This window comes from Equus quagga, chromosome 7 (assembly GCF_021613505.1).
Source record: "Equus quagga isolate Etosha38 chromosome 7, UCLA_HA_Equagga_1.0, whole genome shotgun sequence".
Classification (NCBI taxonomy): Eukaryota; Metazoa; Chordata; class Mammalia; order Perissodactyla; family Equidae; genus Equus; species Equus quagga.
The window spans coordinates 22,027,955-22,051,730 of record NC_060273.1 but is presented as its reverse complement, the minus strand read 5'-3'; the positions used below and the strand labels follow the sequence as shown (position 1 = coordinate 22,051,730).

The window sequence follows — 23,776 nt, the reverse complement described above, 5'->3', positions numbered from 1 at the left end:
AGGCACAGACTCTTGGAATGGAAGAGCTAAAGGTGTCCATCTGTGTCATTCCCCTGGGAGCCAGAGCCTCAGAACAAGCCAGCTCCTACTGTTGAGCATCACCTCCTTCAGGCAGCCTTCTCTGTTGTCCCTGCCTTCCAGGCAGGGTTACATGTCTGTTGTGGTCTTCCTCCTTTCTCTTTCTCACCTCTGAACTCAGTTGAAAATGTCTGTTTAAACACGTCTGCCATACTAGTCTTGTTCCCTGCAGTGGCCCCACTCCCCAGCCTGGCCTAGAGTAGTCAATAAACGACTACTTTTTGTGAAATACGTCATTCATTAAATGAATAAAGTACGCGGGCTGGAAAGGGCTGAGGAATTTGGGGTCTGGAGTAGGAGACCCGGGAATGGAAGGTTGGAATGTCTGAGGAAGCACCTGGGCGCTGTCCCAGCCATCCCCACCCTCTGCAGCCAGCTGACAGGCCCACAGGGGCAAGTCAAGCCCCTTGCTGTGTGCCTGGGGCTCTTAGTGGCCTCAGGAGAATGGAATCATTATCTGTGGCTCTGAAGGGGTAAGGGGCCTTGCTCCTGCAAGGGACATTCCTGAGGAGAGTGGAGGCCAGGCTGCCACAGGGTGTGGTTCTACTCTAGGTCTGGAATGTGGTGGAACCAGTGGGTCAGGCTGGTTAGGGGCCCAGACTCTGGCCCTAGGCTGGCCTCGTCTGCCCTAAACTGCCATCTTTGCAGTCTAGGATCTCCCCAACTCTGTCCCCCAAGCACAAAGACATGACTGAAAAGAAAATATTTATTGGGGAAGAGAAATAGAAGAGAGGGAGAGGGCACCAGGCTTAGGAGGCCCTGGCAGCTGCTCGTTGGTTGTCCAGGTAGCGCCTCAAGGCTGTGGGGTAATCGGTCATGACGCCAGTGGCCCCCAAGCTGAAGGCCACTTCAAAATCTGACTCTTCATTAAGGCACCAAAATATCACCTGAGTGGGGAGGGATAGGCTTGTAGTTTCCACACAACTTTACCTGGAACTCCCCCTTACATCCAGATGGTGGGAGTTCTCCTCTGTGGAGAGCCCCCAGCAGTGGTATGCTGAAGTAAATTGCTAAGTTTTCAGGAATTTTGTAAACTGGTTATTAAAAACAGCCATTATTAAATACTAAATTATATAAATCTACAAGTCAATAAATTATATTAAAAACAAAGGTAATAGATCCCCAAAACTCATCACTTCCTAATTATTTTACTACATTTTACAATTACCTGTGCTCTGGAGGTTATGTCTGTTGAATGTATAAGATAGAAATACTATATAATGGTGTGCTTCTCAACTCTGTGTTCAGTGACTTCATGTTGGCAGCCTGAAATTGGCCACTGTGGGAATATATACAGCAGGAAAATTATCCAATGCTCAAATTAGGGTGCTGTGTTTTTTTCCGGAGAGCCAGTTGCGGAAGGTTTACCAGTGATCAGTGCCGCCCAGCCTGCCCGCATCTGCTGCGGCTCTGCATCTTCCTGCCTCCTGAGTCCCCTCTTGTGGGTAGTGAGGCAGGCAGTCGTAGTATTTGTACCCTGGGCAAGTCACTGGACCTCTTGCTTTCTTAATGTGACAAATGAGAGTGACGGTCCAACCTCCAAGAGCTGTGAAGACCCGCAGAGTGAGAGGGCTGATCGGAAAGACCTATGTCATCCCCAGGCCTCCCTCGCCCCACATCTAATCAGTGGTCGAGTCCTGGCCTGTCTGTGGGCTAACTCTCCCATCCATCCCCACTGCTGCCACCCAAGCCAAAGTCCTGTCACTGGCAGCCTCAGCCTCCTAATGAGACTCTACTTCCACACTGGCCCCACAATCCCATCTCCACATGGTGGCTGGAGTGACCCTCACTCAACAAACCTCAACTGGATCAGGTCTCTCCCTGCTTAAGCCCCTCAAAAGCTTCCCCTCCCTTTGGGCTGAAGTCGAGGCTCCTCACTGAGGTGCACCAGCTGCCCGCCTCGGCCTCTGCTGCCTCCTCTAGCGCCCCTTGCGCTGCTTCCTCAACTGCAGCCTGGCAGAACCCGTCTCAGTTCCTCGGACTGCCATGGCCTCTTATTCCTCCTGGCCTTCCCACACGCTGAGCCTCCTACCTCCTACCATCTCATGCTCTTCCTTTCCCCTCCCCATGAGCCAGCTCCTCACTTCTTCCAGAAGGCCTTCTCTAACCCCACACAGCACTGTTTCCTTTCTGTCCACTCATCACCCCCGCGATGACCTTCTTCATTTCCTTCCTCTGCCCTTGATGGTAAGCTCCATGCTCTGTCCCCGGTATCACAGGGCCTGGAATGCAGTGCGTTCTCAACAAAGGTTTGCTAATTAAATGACCTGGTCAAAGCTGATGAGGCCCAGGAGAGAGGGAGGCAGTGGGCTGGGCTGGTTTTTCACTTCTCTGCTCTTTCCCCTGCCCCCCTCATCAGGGATCAGGACACTTCAATACATCAGCAGCAGCAGCATGGCTGACATTTATCAAGCCCTTACTACGTACCAGTTACATATCCAGAACACTTAAATATACCATCATCTCTATTTTACAGACAAAGAAACCAAGACTCAGAAGGTGACCTCCCCAACTGCCCCAGCTAGTCAGTGGCAGAGCTATGATTGGAATGCTGTGCTAGGCCCGTGCTGAACCGCGCACTTACGGGGGGCGGCAAGCATTACCTGCACCCCTCGCTGCTCCAGGTGTTGGATCAGACTTTTCCTCATGATGAACCTGGTGGGGAGAGGGGTGGCAAAGACCATGATGAGAGGGGACCAAGGAGAAGGGCAGTGGCAGGGCTTGTGGGGACACTCCACCCAACCTTCTCGCCCACCTCACCATTTGGAAAGCACGGCAGCCAGCTGGTTCAGCCCAGGGGAGGAAAATGGGAAGTAGGTCCTGTGGAGAGGTGGTGTTGTAGTCAGCCCCTTGGGGGTCTCTCGGTCACAGGGGTGGGTGGGGTGGCAGTGACCCCGACTAGTATAACCCTGCCCCCTCTAGAAGAGCCTTCACAGTTTCCCAGAGGACAATTCACCCATTGTGCAGTGAGATCCTACTCCCATACCCTTGACTCCATGCTTTGAAGGTGTGCCCCTTGCCTCACCATTTTACAGAAGAGAAAACTGAGTCTTTGAGAGCTAAAGTGACTTGCCCAAGGTCACACACCAAATCCATAGTGGGCCAGGACCACCAGCACCCAGCTTGATTCCCAAGCTGGACATGGAATCTTCCTGGTTGGGCTGGTCCAGCTTTCTGAGACCAGACAGTGTTTAACGGATTGGCTACTTGCCCCAAACTGTCCCACTCCAGGGGTGACTTTAGAGGCCCTTTACAATGTCCAAGGGCAGGCTTTGCTGTGTGACCTTGGACAAATTACAGAACCTCTCTGAGCCTCCCATTCTCCATGGTACTATGGCGGTCATGATTCCTGTATCCTGGGGGTGCTACAAGGTAAAACTCCAATAAACTAAAGGATGTAAAAACACTTTGTAAACCATGTATAAAAAGTTACGTAGGGGCCGGCCTGGAGGCGCAGCGGTTAAGTTTGCATACTCTACTTTGGTGGCCCGGGGTTCGCCAGTTTGGATCCTGGGTGCGGACATGGCACCGCTCATCAAGCTATGCTGTGGTAGGCATCCCGCATATAAAGTAGAGGAAGATGGGCACGGATGTGAGCTCAGGGCCAGTCTTCCTCAGCAAAAAGAGGAGGATTGGCGGCAGATGTTAGCTCAGGGCTAATCTTCCTCAAAAAAAAAAAAGTTATGTATACAAAATTTTGTAGTACAATGATGTCTTGGTAGCAAGGGATTGTTGGGACTAGCAAGGACAACAGAGGGGAGCAGAAAGCGCTGGGGGCGGCCATAGAGTTCTCAGAAAGCAAAGGGAGGAGCCAGGCCTGAGAGCTGGCGAAGTATCCAAATTCCTGATACTTGACCCAGCTGTTACTTTGTTAATCCTTGTCTTCCAGCAGAAAATGCTTGCTTTTCCTTTTGAGAATCCGAGTGATGCTATAATTAATTAATAGCTGTCTCCCCTGCCAGACTGTAAGTTCACAGAGCGTCTTACCCCACCCACACTGGTCTTATTTACTAGTGTAACTCCACCTGGAACAGAATAGGCATTCAATAAATATTTGTCAGATGAATGGATGAATAATAACTCTGTCCCAAAACTCCATCCACATCAACACACATTTTCATAGAATTACAGGGGGTTCATGGCCCCCTTAGTATTCATGAATGCTGGGTGAGAACCAGTGTCTTCAAAGTACCCTGGGGGTTATCCTTGAGGGTAGCCAGGGAGCTGGGGACACTGGGTCTCCCGTTCCAAAAGGGACCCTGTCCAATGGGGTTTGAGGTGGTGGGTGTTTTTCTGAAGCCAGAAACAGCCAGAGGTCTGGGAGGGGATGAAGAAGGGAGACGGGGCCCTGTGGGTACCTGTTGATGATGGTAGGCAAGAAGCAGATGAGGAACCTCTCAGGGATTGGGATGAAGGGCAGCAGCCCCAGGTAATAGAGCAGCAGCAACCGGAATCCTCGGCTTATTGTGAAGGAGAACGGCATCTCGGGGTTCTGGGAGGCAAGGGGAAGGAAGAAGGGGGATCAGTCTCTCCTGAGGAAGCAGAGGAGAGGCTTGGCCTTCAGGGGAAACAGTTTTAGACATTCAGGAAGCCCAACCATGTGCAGGATCAGAGCCCCGTCTGGGCCGGGTATTCTGGGCCTAAGTGCACTTGCCCGTGCCCACCAGCAGGCCTCTGCTCACACACTTTCCCCACCACCCCACTTCTCCCAATCCTACTCTCGGAGACCCTACACAGGGCCAGTTCCTCCAGAACGCCCAGGCCCCTCCCAGCCTAGGCCTCTGAGGCTGGGGGGAGGTGGGGAGCAGGGAGGGAACAGGGACTCACGGCAGCCCTGCACTTCTTCATAATTGAACTCTTCTCCGAGGCCCAGATGGTGATTTCACAGCGGTCAAATCGCGTCACCAGGCCTGCTATCTGGGAGGAGGAGGAGGAAACCAAGGGGAGAGTCAGGCTTCTCTCCAGCCCTGAGCCCCGCCCGCTCCTGTCTGCAGCACCACCTTGTGAATGAGCTCTACATTTTCCCCTTTGACCTCCAAGCTCATGGGCATCCGAGGGAACCTCTGGAACACGTCCTCCAGACGTGTCATATGCCGGTCTGACCCATGTGCAAAGTGGCCTGGGGGGTTGTAGAAATAGGGATCAGAAAAGGATTGGTGGGATAAGGGTGGGAACCCAGAGGGAGGGGGGCAAGTCCCAGAGAAGAGAGGGCAAGAGGTTGACGCCATGACCCCAGTGGGGCTGGCTCAGCCCTGGGCTCACAGCCCATGGTCTCACCTGGTGAGAAGTACACTTCCAGCTCTTCCTTGTAGAGGGGCAGCTCCTGGGGAAAGCAGGGAGCATGTCACCAGGACGCACGCATGGAGGCGTGGTGGCTCTCTGGGTACAGTGAGGGCAGGGCTCACCTCAAAGTCCAGGCTGCCCACATCCCTATTTACACCTGACTGGCGGGACAGGTTCTCATCATGCGATACCACCACTACGCCATCCCGTGTCAGCTGGCAGTCGAGCTCCAGGAGGTCTGCTCGCTGGGCCACGGAGCTAAGGGAGCGAAGGTCAGTGGTGGGAGGGGGATGGGGACGGGCCAGACCGTGGGGTGGTGGGGAGGTTTGGGGAGCGTGGGGCAGAGTTCAAGGTGGGATGTGCAGGCTGTACACCACACACCTCCAGGGAGCTCCAGTCACTCAGACTAGGAAGTGAATGGCACCCTTTGGTGTCATGTAGTGTTCAACTAGCACAACCTTACCCGGCAGCTGGGCCAGGCAGGTGCACTCACTTCTCCATGGCCTCCATGGTGTTCTCCAGCCGCTCTCCAGATCCTGTGTGGGGCAGCTGGGGTGGGTCCCTGGGGCCTGGCCTCCCTCCTTCCCCCACCCCTGCCTCATCACCCCTAGTCAGCCCAAGTTGAACTTCTTTCCCATTCTACATCCTGCTCCACCACCCTGCTCCACTCCGACCTTGGTCTCTGCCCTCTAACATCCCACCCCCTGGACCTGCTGTCTACCGTGGCTCCTGTCTTGCTATCATCACTCCACCTTCAGTAGCCGCTACCCTCTCATCCTACCCCTGCCCAGCTTACCTCCCCGGTGGGCCCCTAGGCGGGGAAAGAAGGCTGGGACCCAGGGTGTGTGCAGCAGGTGAGGCCGGCGCAGGAAGAACATGGAGATCACAACATAGCTGCCCAGGGCAGGCAAGGCGTAGTACAGCAGAGGGCTCATGGCCATGCTTCCTCTCCAGGCACTGACTGCAGTGAGCTCAGCTGTTCCCGATGGACTATGCTGCCTCTCTGACTGCCTTGCCGATATAGGCTGGCTCCACCGCTGGCTGCTACCACGCCCCTGGGACCTGCTGAGCCTGCTGCTGGCCTGGGGCCAGGCTGCAGGGCTCAGCTGGGGATGGGGTAGAGGCAGGAGCAGAGGCCAGGCAGCTGTGGCCCTCATACCCCGAGACCCTTCATAGATCCCAGCACCCCTCTGTCCTTGGCCACAGTGGGCAATCAAGTCCCCCAACACCAGATCTGCCATAACATTCCCCCTCCCACTGGTGTGTGTGGCCAGAGTATACAACACACTGCCCCTTGCCATTTCCAGAAAATGCGGGGGGGGGGGTGTAAGGTGCCCCTGAGTCAACCCCAAATCACCCTCAGCCTGTTAGACGGGAAGCCATCAGAGAGGGGAGAAAACAGTGACTAAAGGGAAAATTGACTCCACTCTGTCCAGGAGTCTGGAGCTCCTTACACCGCCATCCTCAACCCTAGCCAACTGGGGAGCCAAAGGTAACTAGGGCTGGGTGAAGCCACAGACGGGAAGCAGCTGGCCCAGAGAGTCAGTCCTCAAAGCAGCAATGGTTAGGGTCAGGGCATCGGCGAACACAGAAAGAGCCAAGGCCATCATCCACATCTCTATATTTATATATTAGATACAGGCACAGGGGGTGGGCAGGGGCACTGGGCTCTCCACGGGCCCCCATCTCCACTTCTGTTCACCCACACACAGAAGCAGCGGGGAGTGTTAGATGGGGCAGCTTCGGGAAAGGGGTTCAGGTCCAGGCCCTACTCCTCAGGGATACTAATCCTTGAGTCTTAGGAATGTTCCTTCAAGGAAAATGGGGTGGGGTTTTAATGAGGTGAGTCAGGCAGGGTTTGCCCTGAATCCCTACTCAGTGTCCCTCATTCCCCATCCCCCACTGCCCCTCAGTAGGTCCCGGGGCAGCCAGAGCTGTGTGATTCCAGAAGTACCAGAGACTGGGATAGCTGGGGTAGACGAAGGCAGAGCAGCAGAGGGGAATTGCTTTGGGGCCACCTGAGCCTCTCAGGTCCTGGGAGTGGGGGGGATGGAGGGAACCCTGGCCTGCCTGAAGTGGGAGGCCTGAGCAAAGCAAGGGGAGGGGGCCAGGCCCACCCTCTGCCCTGACCTGGGCTGCCGGGGTCTGGGCTGGGCGCAGTGTCCATTTTCTAACAGTCCGGCAGGGGAGGGACAGTCAGGAGGCAGGGCCTAAACAAAAAGGCAGGCCGGAAAGGAACATTAGCACCCACAGGAGGACCTGCCAGAGCCCTGACCTCAGATTTCTCATTTCATCCTCACAGGTAAGTGGGATGTGTCTCGGTTTCCTTATCTGTAAATGGGGATGACATTAGTACCTATCTCAAGGTACTGCTATAAGAATTAAATGAGTTAATACATGTCAACCTCTTAGAACAATGCTTAGTGCTCTGTGTTTGCTCTCCTTATCAAGACTGTCTCCAGGAAACAGAGGCAGAGAGAGGTGAGGTGTCTTGTACAATATCATGGAGCTCTTATCAAGTGTCAGAACTAGGGTTTGAACCCAGGTGTGTCTGCCTTCCTTCTAGCAGGCCACAGCTGGCCAAAGACAGAGAGGAGACTAGAGGAGGAAAAGAGGGCAGTGTGGGTGGGTGCAGGCACAGCAGGGTCCCCCAAAGGTATGTGAACTGCTGACCTGGGCACCAGGTGTGAAAAAGCATCTGGGTCAGGCTGGGTGCTGCTGGCTCCTCCCACAACAATGACTGCCCCACCTGCCTCTCTGCCCATACTGGGAGAGCCAAAATCTGGCTCTGTTCCTCAGACAGGTGAGAGGGGCCCTCAGTGACCTCCGAGGGTCTGCAATGGCTATTGGGGCTGGAGGATGCAGGGTGTTAACAGGCGGGAGACATTTGGGGCTGAGATAGAGGAGAAAGGACATGAAGAACTGGCGGACCTCAGGTCTGTGGCCTGGGCAGGCTCTGGGCCCTTCTGTTGCCACCATACACATGGATCGTGGGCGTGAGCAAGCTTGTGACTGTATGGAGACGTGTTGGGGACCCTGGTATCAGGGTGAATCTGTGCGTGGGCGGTGGGGAGCACTCACCAGGCCCCAGGGAGCAGAGGCATCTGTCTAGGTTAGGGGGCCTCCAGCACCCCAGGCTGGAAGCGGGCTGTTTCCTGGAAGATGAGCTCCTTCAGCCGCTCCTTTGGTAGATCATCCAGCTCCATGTCAAAGGTGAAAGGTTCTTCCGCCACTGGCTGGGGTGGCAAAGAAGTAAGGCTCAGGCCAGGTACTGAGGGTGCCTACCCATCCACCTATCTGCCAGCCCTGCTCCTGGTGGCTGACCCACCTCATCCGTTGGGTCATAGTACTGCTCCAGGTAGGGGTGAGCCAGCGCTTCCTCCACTGTGATCCGTTTGTTGGGGTTAAAGGTCAACATCCGGTCCAGCAGGTCAAGGGCTAGTGAAGGGCAGGAGTCAGGGGTCAAAGGGAAGGCCAGAGGAGCTCCCAGAGGCATTACTTTGTTTCTCCATGCCCAGGGGTTTGTCTACTCAGGCAGCTGTTGGGCTCACGTACCCTCCTGTGCACCTAGTTTTTATCCCACATCAGCCCCCATGTTTCTCTCACCTTTGGAGTCTGACTTGGGGAAAAGCTTGGCCCAGGCCACCTTGGTCTTAGAGGGCAGAGACTGTAGGTAGTTTCGAGCCTTCATGTTGATGATACAATTCAGGTCCTCCTGGGATGGGGAACCGAGGATACCTGTGGGTAAGGCAGGTGATGGTGAGAAATCTCCTCTCCTTTCTGGGAACAGAAGGACCCAGGAACAAGAGCCCCCACCAATCAACTCCAGGCCCTGACAGTTCCCGCCCAGCCAATACTATGGTGGTGAAAAGCAAGGGGTCTGGATTCGGGCAGTCCTAGGTTAAACCCCAGCTCCAGCACTTCCTAAGTGTGGGGTGTAGACTTGCTTTTCCCATCTATCAAGTCGGGATGGTATCTATACCTCACTGAAATACTGTGAGATGCTTTACAGGCTCCATACGTGATGGTATCCCTGATTCAATTCCTGAAGACTCACTCACCCTGACCCTAAAGAAATCTCACTTCTGATAAACTAATCTCCCTCCCACTCCACTGGCCAGGCCCCTCTCACCCAGAATGTGGTTGAGCTGGTCCAGGTAGTGCTTGCCAGGGAATATGGGCCGGTTGGAAAGCATCTCAGCCAAAATGCAACCCACAGACCAGATGTCGATGGACTTGGTATAGCCCTGGGGAGGAGGAGAAAGTGGTGGGCTCCTGGACCAGCCTCAAAAGGGCCCTGTTGTTTGGGCCAAGCTACCACCCCCAACCTAGATTCAACGACAGCCAGGAAGGCAGAGGGCAGAAGCCCAGAAGAGCTAATGCTCAGCTTCTTTCCAGAGCCCAAGGACTAGAGTAGTGTGACCAGGCCCAGGGGGTAGACTTCCTGCATCATGGGACTCAGTGCCTGGCTCAGGGGTGGCTCCAGCGCTTTCTAAAAGGGATCTGGCCCCTTCCCTTCAGAAGTGGTGAACCCCATACCTTGGAGTTAAGCATGATTTCTGGGGCCCGGTACCAGCGAGTGGCCACGTATTCTGTCAGGAAGCCGGTGTGGTCGTGCTCAGGATCGGCGATCCGGGCAAGGCCAAAATCGCAGATCTAGAATCCAACCCAGGCTGCTAAGCTTGGTGTTCAAGGCCGCCCCAGCCCATGTAATCGTATTGCCATGCCTCTGCCCATGCTGTTCCCCTTGCTTGTGATACTCTCCTACCCATGGGGGCTACTGGTCACCTTCAAGCCCCAGACGCCAGGGGAGGAGGGGACAGGCACCTAACCCTCTGACCTTAAGGTCACAGGTGGTGTTGATGAGCAGGTTGGAGGGTTTTAAATCCCGGTGGAGCACATTGGCTGAGTGGATATACTTGAGGCCCCGAAGGATCTGGTAAAGGAAATAGCAGATGTGGTCGTTGCTCAGCTGCTGGCTTTTGAGCAACTTGTACAGGTCTGTCTCCATCAGGTCCTGCACAATGTAGCTGAGGATGGCACCGGAGACCCCCCGGGTGGGGGTAGCAGGAGGCACTTGGTTAAGAAGAACAGGTTCTGGTGAGCAGGCTTCACATCTCTTCCAGCTGGCACCCCTGGGACTCACCAGATGAGCCCACCCACATGAGGGGCTGGGCAAGGCCAGTGCTCAGCAGCGTGGCTCAGGGCCTCAGCTGATGACCCTGGGCAAAGCACTTCAGCTCTCTGGCCTCAGTTTCCCTACTGGGAAAAGAGGGATAATAAACTGCAGGAGGCAGGAGAACTGCACCGTTAAGAGCAGTAGTTCTGGAGTTAATCTGCCTGTGTCTGAGATCCCCACTCCACTGCTCACGGGCTTCAGGACCTCAACCTGTCTGCACCTCCATTTCCTCATCTGTAAAGCAGGGGGAAGAACCGTTCTTGAGAGAGTAGTTGTGAAGATTAGAGGAAATGACCTGTGTAAAGCAGCCAGCCCCGTGCTTGCCACATTGTAAATGATCAGCAAACATGAACTGGTATGGCTATTGTAAATGCCTGAGCCACATGGCTGTTGAGAAGGTTAAATGAGATAATGTATGAACATCATCTGGCATGCAATAAATGTTTGCTTAAAAATAAATGCCTGCCTTATGGGAATAGTTCGTGCAAGACAAATGAGGAGAAACTCCCAAGAGCACACTCCTACTCAAAGAGTGCTTAGACACACATCAGAAGATGGAGGAGTAAATGTCCTTTTATATTTTAGGAGAAAACAAAGGTTAAACATAAATAAATAAACGTCTTTTGGCTTGTTTCTGAAAGAATAAGTCAGGATTGTCGTTTAGAATCAGCCTCAAAAGGGCCTTCTGAGAACATCTGGACCAACCCTGGTGTTTTACAGATGAAGAGGCCCAGCAAGATGCAGTGACTTGGTTACAGTCACACAGCAAGCTGGGGGTGAGCGTGGAGATTTCCTGCCCACAGTTTGTGGTGGGGACTGCAGACACTGCAGTACAAATCCCCACTCTTGGGTGGAGGACTGGGAGTGAGGAGGTGGGGGTGGGGAGGTGGCGGGTGTTACAAGCTGCTAACAACAGAGCCAGGCAGGAAGTGGACAACACGCCAGGAAAGCGATTTGGGGGGAGGGCTACGAAGGCAAGGCTGTCCCTCCCTGGGCAAGGTTCAAGTCCACAGGTAACTGGGGTGGGGCTCTGGGCAGAAAGTCTCAGAGAAAGAAGGACAGGTTCTCATCTAGGGGAGGGGAGGTGGCAGCGGCAGAAACACTTGATTTCAGGCCTTCTGAGCCTCAGGGTGCTCATCTTTGAAATGAAGCTGATTGACCCATCTCGTAGGGCAGTTGGGAGGTAGAATAAGAAATGTGAAAGCACTTGGCATGCACTGCACCTGACTCATAGTAGGTCCTCAAAAAAAGACAGCTGTCTTCCTTCCAGTCTGAGGACCCAGAGAGGAAAGAATCATCATCTGTTAAACAAGAACTGACTGTGGGCAGAGGCTGGATTACGTCACAGAATTGTAGCGGTCAGAAGACAAAGCTCCCATAGAGACCATCTTGCCCAGCCCTCACTGAGGCAGAGCAGAGAGAATGGACTTGCCCAAGGCCACACGGCATGGCTACAGCAGGCCAGGATTCATCTGAGGCCTCCTGGTCCTCTTACATTCTGTGGCCTCTTTTCTGCTGGAAAATTTCGTGTACTGGGTTTGTTTTGGAGGGTGGTAGGGAACAAGGAAACAGAAAGAAAGCCAACATTCTCCCAGCCCAGCTCTGAGGCTGTGCCCGGCCAGCCATCTGGCCAAGGTGAAGGATACACATCCCTCATGGCTTCCAGGGTGGGTGCCCGCAGAATGTCTCGGATGCCAATGACATTTTCATGGTGGAAGCGCAGCAAGATCTGGATCTCCCGCAGCGTGCGCTGGCAGTAGGTCTGATGCTCGAAGGGGCTGATTTTCTTGATGGCCACTCGAGTCTTGCGCACATGGTCGTAAGCTGAGCTGAGAGGGACAGAGAGGTGGTGTCGGTGTGGCCTTACAAAGGGGGAGTCCAGGCCTGGTGGCCCCACCCAGGCCTTGGCAGGGAGAGAAGGGAGCAGGAGAGGGCTGTGGCCAAGTCATAAACAATGCTGGTTCCTTCCTGCTATGAAGGCCTGGGATCTCCAGGGAGAAAGCTGGGGACTAGCCAGGCAGCCCTTCAGTGACTTCACAAACAGAGGAAGAGACTGACCGACCACTGGCTTCCCTTCTCCTCAACCATTTCCATTATAGTTGCCCTGACCCCTCATTCCATCCCCATGGGATGGGCTCCCTCATCCCAACACAGGTCTAGGAGGTGGGAGATGAGTGGAGGATGTACAGTGAGGCAAACACAGTGAGAAGGAGGGAGTCATAGGAGGAACTGGAGAAAAGGGATAAGGCAAGCACTGGTGTCAGGGTGAGAGACCCAAGCAGCAGAGCTGTTCCCGGATGAACAAAGGCCCAGACCACACAGTGGGGCTGGGAGAACTCACAGACCCCTCCTGGAAGTTGCAGGGAGGCACTGCCGGACCCCTCATAGCTCACTGGGCCCCTGGCCCCCGGCCCAAAGCCCTGCCCCACCCTGCTCAGCCCTGAGCTCTTCTCTCCCAAACTCCTTGGCAGGCCTCACTGGGGGGAATCAAAGCATCCTCTCCCCAAAGAAGGGTCCTTCGCTGATTCTCCACTTCAGGCTATTTCCTCCCCAAGAATACTTAACTCTCTTCGCCTCAGCCCGTGTCTATAGAGTGCCCAAGGTCCCCACAGCTCCCACACATCTACGTACTCAGATGGCCCTCCTTCATTCTAGAATAGTCGTTCAAAGCCCCCAAGCCCTCTCTCCCTCGAATACGCTGCGCCCCCTCCCCCAGGAAGCACTCAAAGGCCCTCGCCCTGGGACGCTCTCCAGTCGCCAAGAGCCCCTGCCTCTTCGGGATGCTAGGAGTCTCGACGGCCCAGAGAGCACTCAGCACCCCTCCCTGCCCCCTCGCGCGGGGCCCCCCCCCCCGGAACGCCCCCTCACCTGACCATGCCGTACGCGCCCTCGCCGATGTACTGCAGCTGCGTGTACCGCGGCCCCACGTCGAACGGCTGCCCCTTCACTACTTCCACTTCCCCTGGGACCCCCGGGCCAACCCCATCAGCTCCCCGGGGCTCCCCGCCCCCGCCCCCCTGAGCCGCCGCCGCCGCCGCCGCCGCCGCCATCTCCACTCCTCCCCTCCCGCCGGCGGCCCCGCCCGAGACCCCGCCCCTTCCCGCCCGCCCTGTCACCCGCGGAGCCGCGCGCCAGGCCCCGCCCCCGCGCGCCCCCGCGCGCCCTGCGCCCGTCTTGTGACCCGCGCGCGCCCGGTTTTCTCGCCGCTAATGCCGTGGTCCCTCGCACCTGCCGGCTCCGTCTGTTCCAGTCAAGCTAGAAGCTCCCCAGGGCCGTCTTGAGACGGTCCAGACTCTCCCCCTGAATGTAGAACAGCCAGTTGGGCCGCCGGGTGACCTCATCCCGAGCCATCCAGCAAGTGAGTGCTGGAGCTGGGACCAGGGCCGGGTTGCCGAGGAGCAGCCCAGAACTCGAGATGGAACCCTAAGGGAGCCCTCACCAGCCCTCTGAACTTCCTGAGCCAGGATCCGCCCGATGCTCAGTGATCCTATCCGTGTTTCACAGTAGCTGTAGGAGATGGCTTCTTCACAGGTGTAGCCTGCCTTTCACCGATGAGGAAGCTGAATCTCGAGCCGGGGCTGGTGGCTTGGAGCCACTCAGACAACGGAGAGCTGGAGAACCCAGGGTCCAGACTCCCAGCCTGATGGGTTTTGGACAGAGGCCTGCGGGAGTGGGCTAGGGATCTGGCCTCTGCCGGCAACGGAGCAGTGCCTGTACCCCCAGGACAGATAACCCCAGCTGACCTTTACATGGAAAGCAGGGGAGAGGCAAGAAAGCTGCATGCAAAGTTGACTGGGTTTGGTTAAACTGCACTATCACGCTTTTCTCGAAAACAGCAAAATAGGTAACATTTTTGTTGTCCTTGTATTTGGCAAAACTGGAATCCTGTCAAGATCATCTTTTGATCCTGTGCTGCACTTCATAGTTCACACCATACTTTGACCTTCAGTTTCTTCCTTAGGACAACCCTACAATAGAGGTGTCGTCTGATTTTCTTAGCTGGAGGAGCAGGGTTCATGTCTGTGTTGTTCATTACTGTACACCACCCCCCAACCCCCCTCCCCCAGGCCTGGCACCTGGACGCGCAAAAATTTTGAATGAGTGAATCAAGTTTTATGGAGGGAAATTAGAGTTGGGGCCTCTAACTTGGGTAAGGTCATTGTAATAAAGACAGAGCTGAGACTCAAAATGATATCTTCTGACACACAGGCAGAGGCTCTTTTTAATTCCATTGCCATCTCTCAGAATCATAGACTGTTAAAACTGAAGAAAGGGCCCTCGGAGAGCATCAAGTCCATCCCCCTCAGTTCGCAGTGAAGATGTGAGGTGGAAGCTTCAGAAAAGCACGTTTCCTAGGCTTCAGTAAGTAATCATGTTGTTTTTTTCTCCCTGAGAAGCTGGGAGTTGGTCCTTATATGTATTACAGATCAAGAGACAAAATGGACCAGTAATTATGATTCTGAAATTGCTCATAATTAGATCTATGGCCAGGCACTCTAATTCAGATTAATGAGGCTGAGTTGCTGGTTCCCAATAGCCCACAAGTCAGTGAAGGTTCAAGAGGTGCTAATTAGGTCAATGTTTTTTTAGTTATTCATTTGGTAAGATATTGAATGGCACTGTGTACAAAGCTCTGAGCTAGGCACTGTGGCTGATGAAAGATTACTATGTAGTATGAAATAGTGGTGAACATCAAGAACGCTCTGGAACCAGATTACCTGGGTTAGAATCCCTTTTTTGCTACTTACTGGCTGTGTTACCCTGGGCAGATTACCCACTGGCCTCTCTCCATATGGAGTTTCTAATCTATTGAAGAGAAATATGCACATACATAAATCAATTTAATATAAGATACGTGGATGTAATAAATGGTGTGTGAACTCAGAGTGGATGAGATCATTCTTTCTAGAGAGTGAGGAGGGAGTAAAGGAGGAGATGGCATTTGTGTCATTGAAAAAGAAGTGGGGTTTCAGAAGTTTGGGGTAGAAGAAAAGCATCAAGGAGAAGGAGCAGCATGAGCAGCCAGATTGAGGAAGGCCTTGGATTCTGGCAAGGGGTTTGGATATTAGTAAGCAGTAAAAGCCTTTGAGGGACTTTTGCCAGACCATTTTGCAACTGTGGGAGAGTATAGTGACTCAGAGAAAACACCCTGGAGTTCAGCATGGAGCCAGGTTTCCTGAGTGGGAGTGAGTTTCCCGGCATAGGAAAGGCTGGTGTATCCGGAGGGGTGCGTGCCGCCTCAACCCGTAGCCAAGTCTTGTTAGAGGAGTGTGGCTGAGATTCCCCTCTAGTGGCTAAGATTGGTACTTCCAGGAGATTGGACTGGGATTTCTTAGTCCCTTTCATAGATTCACATTCAACTTAGACTGAAGAGCTATTCTGTGCCAGGCACTTTTATGTACTTTATCTCCTATCATCCTCGCAGAAGACATATGAAGTAGATACTATGAACACTTAACAGAAAAAAAAATCAGAAGCTTGTGAAACTACGGGGTTGGAAGGAGCCCTGGGAATCATTTCCTCCATCAGGTAGGTCATTACCTCACAGCTCGCTGCATTATTACAGTTTTTTTAATGGCTCCTATTAGGTTTAGCTCTATCCTCTGGGTCTACCTAGACTAAGTTTTAAGCCAGTTCTTGTCTGTTTGTGATGTCAAGGTCACAAGAGAGGCCAGTGGGTAATTTGCCCAAGGTAACACAAGTGAGTAACATTTGAAGGGAACAAATGAGCATTCCCATTTCAACTAACTCAGCTAGCCAGCAGAGACAGAAGGCAGCAAATGTGCAGGAACAGGGGTCAGAACACATGTAGTAATTTATCAAGATTTAAGTTACTGGCCTTTTTTGAAAATCAAAAAACATCTGTTACAGTTTTCTTGTAACACTTCTTCATATGTTAGAGAACAGCTATGCCCAAGCATCTCTCCTCTGGTGTAAGCATTCTCCAGCTGATCCCTTCTCTGAAATCTTTGTGGTCAGCTCTGCCTGCCCGCGCTGGGCTCCTTCCCTGGGCTGTCCTTCTCACCAGACTTCTTTCTCTACAATGTCTCCCTTAGTCACTTCATCACATTCCTGTGGTGTCAACTTTTTCCTTTATGTAAAATCTCTTTCCTAGCCATTGCCTTTCTTCCTAGTTCCAGTTCCAGAGTTTCAGTGTTTGCTGGATAGCTTTGGTTCCCTTGCAGGCTGGCTGACACAAAAAATTCAGCATGTCCAATGAAAGTCTTCCTTTTTAGTCCCAAACCTGTTTCTCTTCCAGACTCTATTTGCTTCAGTACCATCACCATTCTCTCAGAGTTGAACCTTGTTGTTTTCTCATTTTTCAATTTTTCTCCATATCTAGTCAACTCCTTGTCATTTTATGACCATAATATTTCCTGAAGCCATCCCCTCTGCTATTGTTCAAACTCTAATTGTGTATATATTTTTTTACTTTTTAAATAATTTCAAAACTTATCGAAAAGTTGCAAAAATAGTTCAAAGAATTTCTCTATACCCTTCATCAACACTCATCAACCTGAATGTTAACATTTTAAATAAACACAGTACATTATTAACATCAAGACGTTAACTTTTTAAAAATTTTTTATTGAGTTAATGGTAGGTTACAATCTTGTGAAATTTCAATTGTACATTATTGTCTGTCAGTCATGTTGTAGGTGCACCCCTTCACCCTTTGTGCCCACCCTCCAACCCCCCTTTCCCCTGGTAGCCACTAATCTGTTCTCTTTGTCCACATGTTTAAATTTCTCATATGAGTGGAGTCAGGCAGAGACTGTCCTTCTCTATCTGGCTTATTTCACTTAATGTTATTCCCTCAAGTTCCATCCATGTTATTGCAAATGGGACGATTTTGTTCTTTTTTACGGCTGAGTAGTATTCCATTGTATATATATACCACATCTTTATCCAATCATCAGTTGATGGGCACTTAGGTTGCTTCCACGTCTTGGCTATTGTAAATAATGCTGCAGTGAACATTGGGGTGCATAGGACTTTTGGAATTGCTGACTTCAAGCTCTTTGGATGGATACCCAGTAGTGGGATGGCTGGATCATATGGTAGTTCTATTTTTAATTTTTTGAGGACTCTCCATACTGTTTTCCATAGTGGCTGCACCAGCTTGCATTCCCACCAGCAGTGTATGAGGGTTCCTTTTTCTCCACAACCTCTCTAACATTTGTTACTATTTGTTTTAGTTATTTTTGTCATTCTAATGGGTGTAAGGTGATATCTTACTGTAGTTTTGATTTGCATTTCCCTGATGATCAGCAATGATGAACATCCTTTCATGTGCCTATTGGCCATCCGTATATCTTCTTTGGAGAAATGTCTGTTCATGTCTCCTGCCCATTTTTTGATTGGGTTGTTTAATTTTTTTTTGTTGAGTTCTTTATATATTATGGATATTAAGCCTTTGTCGGATGTATTACTTGCAAATATTTTTTCCCAGTTAGTGGGTTGTTTTTTTGTTTCAATCCTGTTTTCATTTGCCTTGAAGAAGCTCTTTAGTCTGATGCAGTCCCATTTGTTTATTCTTTCTATTGTTTCCCTTGTCTGAGAAGACATGGTGTCCGAAAAGATCCTTTTAATACTGATGTCAAAGAGTGTACTGCCTACATTTTCTTCTAGAAGTCTTATGGTTTCAGGTCTCAGCTTTAGGTCTTTGATCCATTTTAGTTTATTTTGGTGAATGGTGAAAAAGAATGGTCAGTTTTCATTCTTTCCCATGTGGCTTTCCAGTTTTCCCAGCCCCATTTGTTGAAGAGACTTTCTTTTCTCCATTGTAGGCCCTCAGCTCATTTGTCGAAGATTAGCTGTCCATAGCTGTGTGGTTTTATTTCTGGGCTTTCACTTCTGTTCCATTGATCTGTGCACCTGTTTTTGTACCAGTACCATGCTGTTTTGGTTACTGTAGCTTTGTAGTATGTTTTGAAGTCAGGGATTGTGATGCCTCCAGCTATGTTCTTTTTTCTCAGGATTGCTTTAGCAATTCGGGGTCTTTTGTTGCCCCGTATGAATTTTAGGATTCTTTGTTATATTTCTATAAAGAATGTCATTGGGATTCTGATTGGGATGGGGTTGAATCTGTAGATTGCTTTAGGTAGAATGGACATTTTAACTATGTTTATTCTTCCAGTCCATGTGCATAGAATGTCTTTCCATCTCTTTATGTCATCATCCATTTCTTTCAGAAAACCCTTGTAATTTTCATTATATAGGTCTTTCACTTCTTTAGTTAAATTCACCCTGAAGTATTTTATTCTTTTTGTTGCGATTGTGAATGGTATTGTGTTCTTGAGTTCTTTTTCTGTTAGTTTGTTATTAGAGTATAGAAATGCCACTGATTTATGTAAATTGATTTTATACCCTGCAACTTTGCTGTAGTTGTTGATTACTTCTAAAAGTTTTCCAATGGATTCTTTGGGGTTTTCTATATATAAGATCATGCTGTCTGCAAACAGCGAGAGTTTCACTTCTTCCCTCCCTATTTGGATTCCTTTTATTCCTTTTTCTTGTCTGATTGCTCTGGCCAGGACCTCCAGTACTATGTTGAATAAGAGTGGTGATAGAGGGCATCCTTGTCTTGTTCCTGTTCTCAGGGGGATGGTGCTCAGTTTTTGCCCATTGAGTATGATGTTGGCTGTGGGTCTGTCATATATGGCCTTTATTATGTTGAGGTAGTTCCCTTCTATGCCCATTTTGTTCAGAGTTTTTATCATAAATGGCTGTTGGATCTTATCAAATGCTTTCTCTGCATCTATTGAGATGATCATGTGGTTTTTATTCCTTAGTTTGTTGATGTGGTGTATCACGTTGATTGATTTGCGGATGTTGAATCATCCCTGTGTCCCTGGTATGAATCCCACTTGATCATGATGTATGATCCTTTTGATGAATTGCTGAATTTGGGTTGCCAAAATTTTGTTGAGAATTTTTGCATCTATGTTCATCAGTGATATTGGCCTGTAGTTCTCTTTTTTCGTGCTGTCCTTGTCAGGCTTTGGTATCAGAGTGATGCTGGCCTCGTAGAATGTGTTAGGAAGTGTTCCATCTTCCCTAATTTTTTGGAATAGCTTAAAAAGGATAGGTCTTAAATCCTCTCTGAAAGTTTGGTAGAATTCCCCAGGAAAGCCATCTGGTCCTGGGGTTTTATTCTTTGGGATGCTTTTGATTGCTGTTTCAATCTCTTTCCTTGTGATTGGTCTGTTCAAATTGTCTGCTTCTTCTCGAGTGAGCTTTGGGAGATTGTAGGAGTCCAAGAATTTATCCATTTCCTCTAGGTTATCCGTTTTGCTGGCATATAGTTTTTGGAGTATTCTCTTATAATCCGTTGTATTTCTGCAGAGTCAAGACGTTAACTGTAATAGAGTTAATCTACAGATATTTTTCAGCTTTTTGTCTCACTAATCTCCATTTTCTGGTTCAGGATCCAATTCAGGATCACATGTTGCATTTAGTTGTTATGACTCCATTTCCTTTAATCTGGAACAGTTACTCTGTTACTTAGTCTTTTTTTTTTTCTTTCTTTCGTGACTTTGACCCTTTTGAAGATTACCAGCCAGGCCAGTTATTTTGTAGAATGTGCTTCACTTTGGGTTTGGCTGGCGTTTCCGTGCGATTCCTCATTTCCCTCTGCCTCTGTTGTTGTACTCCGCTGTAACTATTGTACTGACTAGTCTCCTTTCCTTCAGGCTTCTTCCTCCTCAGAGATGCCTAAAACAGCTCTCATGAGGTTTGTATTAAGCAGGAATCTTTCAGTAACAAGTGGTCAAAGACCCAGCTCAAACCAACTTAAACAAGAAAGGAAATTTCTTGGCTTTCTTACTGAAAGGTTTAGAGGTAGATATTAAGGCACAGTTGGCTCCAGGGGACTCAAACAATGTCATCAGGACTTAGGTCCCATCTCTGAGCTTTGCTTTCTTCTGAATTGGTTCCATTCTCAGATGGTTCCTCTCATGGTGGCAAGATGGCTACCAGCAGTTCTAGATTCGTGTCTGATTTTTTTTTCCAGTAACTCCATCAGGAGGAAAAGCTCATCTCTTTCTGTCTCTTTGTCTCTATCTCTGTCTCTGTTTCTTCCTCTCTCTCTCTCTCTTTCTTGTCTCCTTGTAACTAAAACCCCATCCTCGACTCCCATTGGTTATTGGTTCTGTTTGGAGCCTGTGCAAATCCCTGAACCAGTCAATGTGGCATTTGGAGTTTAGTTATCTCTACTTGCATGACATGAACAGGGCTGGGGGAGGGATGGTTTTCCTAAGGAAAATTGGGATGCTATCCCCAGAAAGTGTTGAGCAGGCAAAACAGCAGTGTCCATTACAATGTTTCTGTTTAGAAATTCTTTTTTTTTTTTTTAAGATTTCATTTTTCCTTTTTCTCCCCAAAGCCCCCCAGTACATAGTTGTATATTTGTAGTTGTGGATTCTTCTACTTGTGGCATGTGGGACACCGCCTCAGCATGGCCTGATGAGCAGTGCCATGTCCGCACCCAGGATTCAAACTGACGAAACCCTGGGCCACCAAAGCAGAGCACGCGAACTTAACCAGTCAGCCACAGGGCCGGCCCCTGTTTAGAAATTCTTTTTTTTGTTTAGAAATTCTTAATCCCTCCCATTAACTGCCAAATGAAGTCCAAATTCCTTCCCAACATCCTAGGCCTTACTTACTTGGATCCAAATCTATCTTTTCAGGCTCCTTATCTAGATGAAGCTTTTGCTCTAGCCACACTGAATTTCTCAGTGGCTTGCATACCACACACATTCCTGCTTCTGCACCTTTGCTTATGCTATTCTGTTATTTGAGATGCTCTTTATATGGTTTTTTTAATAAAAGGAATCCTTTCTATTTGCAAGATTAGCTCAAATACCACTCCTTTATGAGGTCTTTCTTGGTATTCTCCAGCTGCATGTGCCAAATCTGTAGCTCGTATGTCTTAGAGCTAATGTCAAATTTGTGTTATATTTATGTACTCACCTTGCTGTCCCTACTAGGTTGTAAAATTTCTCGAAGGCCATAATGCTGGTATCTTTACTTTTAACCCCCCCAAGTATCAAGTAGTGTTTTACACTTCATATTTGTTGAATGAATGAATTTTTGTATTTATATTTATGCCATAGCCTCCACACCCTTCATCAGCTGGAATGCACTTTTCTCGATGAGCTCAGAGTTGACTGTGTTCCTGTTAAAATGCAGTATCCAAAATAGATACCATTTTCTATATGTAGTGTGAGCAGTGGGAGTACAGTAGGAGTATTGGCCCAATATTTTATTCACTTCCACACAAGCCTTTCCCTTAACCCCCAATCTAAAATATATGCTGTTCGTTTGCCTCTCTCATGGTGTTCTTTTCTTTCATGGAAATTATCACCATTTGTCATTATAGATTAATTGAGAGGTGATGGAGTGGGGGCTGCAAGCTCCCTTCTCTTTCTCCTTCTGTGAATTTACTTCCCAGAGCCGTGGAGAGATGAGATGTATTTCCATCAACTGCAGAAGCCTTGATTATATTATTTCAACATACATTTATTGAGTACCTTTGTGCTAGGTAGGCGATAGCTAAACTGAGTGCCTACTGAGTGCTAGATTTTTTGGGGTACGTGATCTTATGTGATTTTCACACCAGCATTGTGAAGTGTCCAGACGCCACCCTCTTTTCACTCACGGGGAAGCTGGAGTGGAAAAGTTGGGTGGCTTGCTTGAAACACACATGATAAGTGTCAAGTCTGGGGCTCAAACCTACGCCTGTATGACTTTAGAGTAGAGGCTGTAAATGGGTGTTCCAAGGCCATATTCAGCCTGCAAACGTATATCGCTTGGCCTATGTCATCTTGCTTCTCTTTAATATGAAAAAACAAAGTAAAACAAAAATACAGGTTCTGGAATCAGACTGCCTGAGTTTGAATCCTGTCCCCACTTATCAGTTTAACTTCTTCCTCAGTTTTCTTTTCTGAAAAAGAGAATGTAGTACTCACTTCAGAGGGATGTTGAGATTTAAATGCTTTTATCTATGAACCTGGGTAGGTAGCATAACTTTTCTAAACTTTAGTTTTATCAAGTATAAATTGGAGATAATAAAACTGTTTCTGTCTACTTCACAAACTTCGTATGTGTGGTAAACTTTTGGAGGTTTTTGAACATGCAGGCCTTAAAACTGCAAAGGATGTACAGATGTTGGACATCTCTTATCATTGGAGACACCTCCCTAAGTGGACACAAATTTTTATTGTTTTTAAAATTAAGATATTAATTACATTCAATAAAACCCACCCATTTTAAGTACATATACAACTTGATGAATTTTGGTAGTTGTATACAATCACCTTAGTCAGGGTATAGAACAATTTCTTTTCTTTCTTTCTTTCTTTTTTTTTTTTTTTTGAGGAAGATTAGCCCTGAGCTAACTACTGCCAATCCTCCTCTTTTTGCTGAGGAAGACTGGCCCTGAGCTAACATCCATGCCCATCTTCCTCTACTTTATATGTGGGACGCCTACCACAGCATGGCTTGACCAGTGGTGCCATGTCTGCACCTGGGATCTGAACCAGTGAACCCCGGGCTGCCGAGAAACAGAACGTGTGAACTTCACCACTGCGCCACCGGGCCAGCCCTAGCACAGTTTCTTTAAACTAAAAAGCCCCTTTCCAGGGGCTGGCCCCGTGGCCTAGTGGTTAAGTTCATGCGCTTCGGTGGCCCAGGGTTTCACGGGTTCAGATCCTGGGCGTGGACATGGCACCGCTCGTCAGGCCATGCTGAGATGGTGTCCCATGTGCCACAACTAGAAGGACCCACAACTAAAATATACAACCCTGAACTGGGGGGATTTGGGGAGAAAAAGCAGGAAGCAAAAAAAAAAAGCCCCTCTCCAGTGATTCTCTCCTCCAGGCAACGGTTGATCTACTTCTGTCACTCTAGTTTTGCTTTTTCTAGGATATCATATAAATGGAATCATATAGCAGGTGGCATTTGTGTTTGACTTCTTACACTCAGATAATACTTTTGAGATTAATCTATGTTCTTGTGTATACTAATACTTCATTACTTGAAATCAAGTTTTTTATTGAGATATAATTCATATCTCATAAAATTCACTATTTTAAAGTGTACAATTCAGTGACTTTTAGTGTATACTCAAGGTTGTGTCACCATCACCACTATCTAATTCCAGAACATTTTCATCACCCCAAAAAGAAACCTTGCGGGTTTGGATCTTGGGCGTGGACCTACACACCGCTCATC

The 23,776-nt window shown here is 49.5% G+C and overlaps 3 protein-coding genes across 10 annotated transcripts in view; 1 reads left to right on the top strand and 2 right to left on the bottom strand.

The window, feature by feature from the left end:
* Nucleotides 1-770: 770 nt before the first annotated feature.
* On the bottom strand, nucleotides 771-6,829 carry GDPD3 (glycerophosphodiester phosphodiesterase domain containing 3). Of its 7 annotated transcripts, XR_006889378.1 has the most exons (12): nucleotides 6,158-6,829; nucleotides 5,855-5,897; nucleotides 5,484-5,619; nucleotides 5,356-5,401; nucleotides 5,079-5,197; nucleotides 4,906-4,995; nucleotides 4,437-4,570; nucleotides 2,839-2,898; nucleotides 2,682-2,733; nucleotides 2,163-2,300; nucleotides 1,247-1,624; nucleotides 949-965 (listed from the first exon to the last, which is right to left on the bottom strand). XR_006889378.1 is itself a non-coding variant. In XM_046666622.1 (11 exons), the coding sequence occupies exons 1-10, from the start codon at nucleotides 6,660-6,662 to the stop codon at nucleotides 1,292-1,294; spliced, it is 1,251 nt and encodes a 416-aa protein (XP_046522578.1). In that variant the 5' UTR covers nucleotides 6,663-6,829; the 3' UTR covers nucleotides 771-965; nucleotides 1,247-1,291. The 7 variants fall into 7 exon arrangements, 3 of the variants coding, with proteins under 3 accessions (XP_046522578.1, XP_046522576.1, XP_046522577.1); XM_046666622.1 differs by lacking the exon at nucleotides 2,163-2,300 and having other exon boundaries at nucleotides 771-965; nucleotides 1,247-1,357; XR_006889377.1 differs by having other exon boundaries at nucleotides 947-965; nucleotides 1,247-2,300.
* Nucleotides 6,830-6,965: 136 nt separating this feature from the next.
* MAPK3 (mitogen-activated protein kinase 3) lies at nucleotides 6,966-13,605 on the bottom strand. Its single transcript, XM_046666623.1, has 9 exons — nucleotides 13,409-13,605; nucleotides 12,187-12,369; nucleotides 10,202-10,391; nucleotides 9,901-10,017; nucleotides 9,494-9,608; nucleotides 8,968-9,099; nucleotides 8,690-8,799; nucleotides 8,443-8,597; nucleotides 6,966-7,571 (listed from the first exon to the last, which is right to left on the bottom strand). Exons 1-8 carry the CDS (start codon nucleotides 13,588-13,590, stop codon nucleotides 8,475-8,477), a joined length of 1,152 nt encoding a protein of 383 aa, XP_046522579.1. The 5' UTR covers nucleotides 13,591-13,605; the 3' UTR covers nucleotides 6,966-7,571; nucleotides 8,443-8,474.
* A 136-nt stretch (nucleotides 13,606-13,741) lies between these two features.
* CORO1A (coronin 1A) overlaps nucleotides 13,742-23,776 on the top strand; it is a 38,638-nt gene continuing 28,603 nt past the window's right edge. The window contains exon 1 of one of the 2 annotated variants that reach the window (XM_046668292.1): nucleotides 13,742-14,902. The gene's annotated coding sequence lies outside the window, so the exon portion shown is untranslated. Of the gene's footprint in view, nucleotides 14,903-15,979; nucleotides 16,070-23,776 lie in introns of those variants that run through there. The other variant, XM_046668294.1, reaches the window with a different exon arrangement.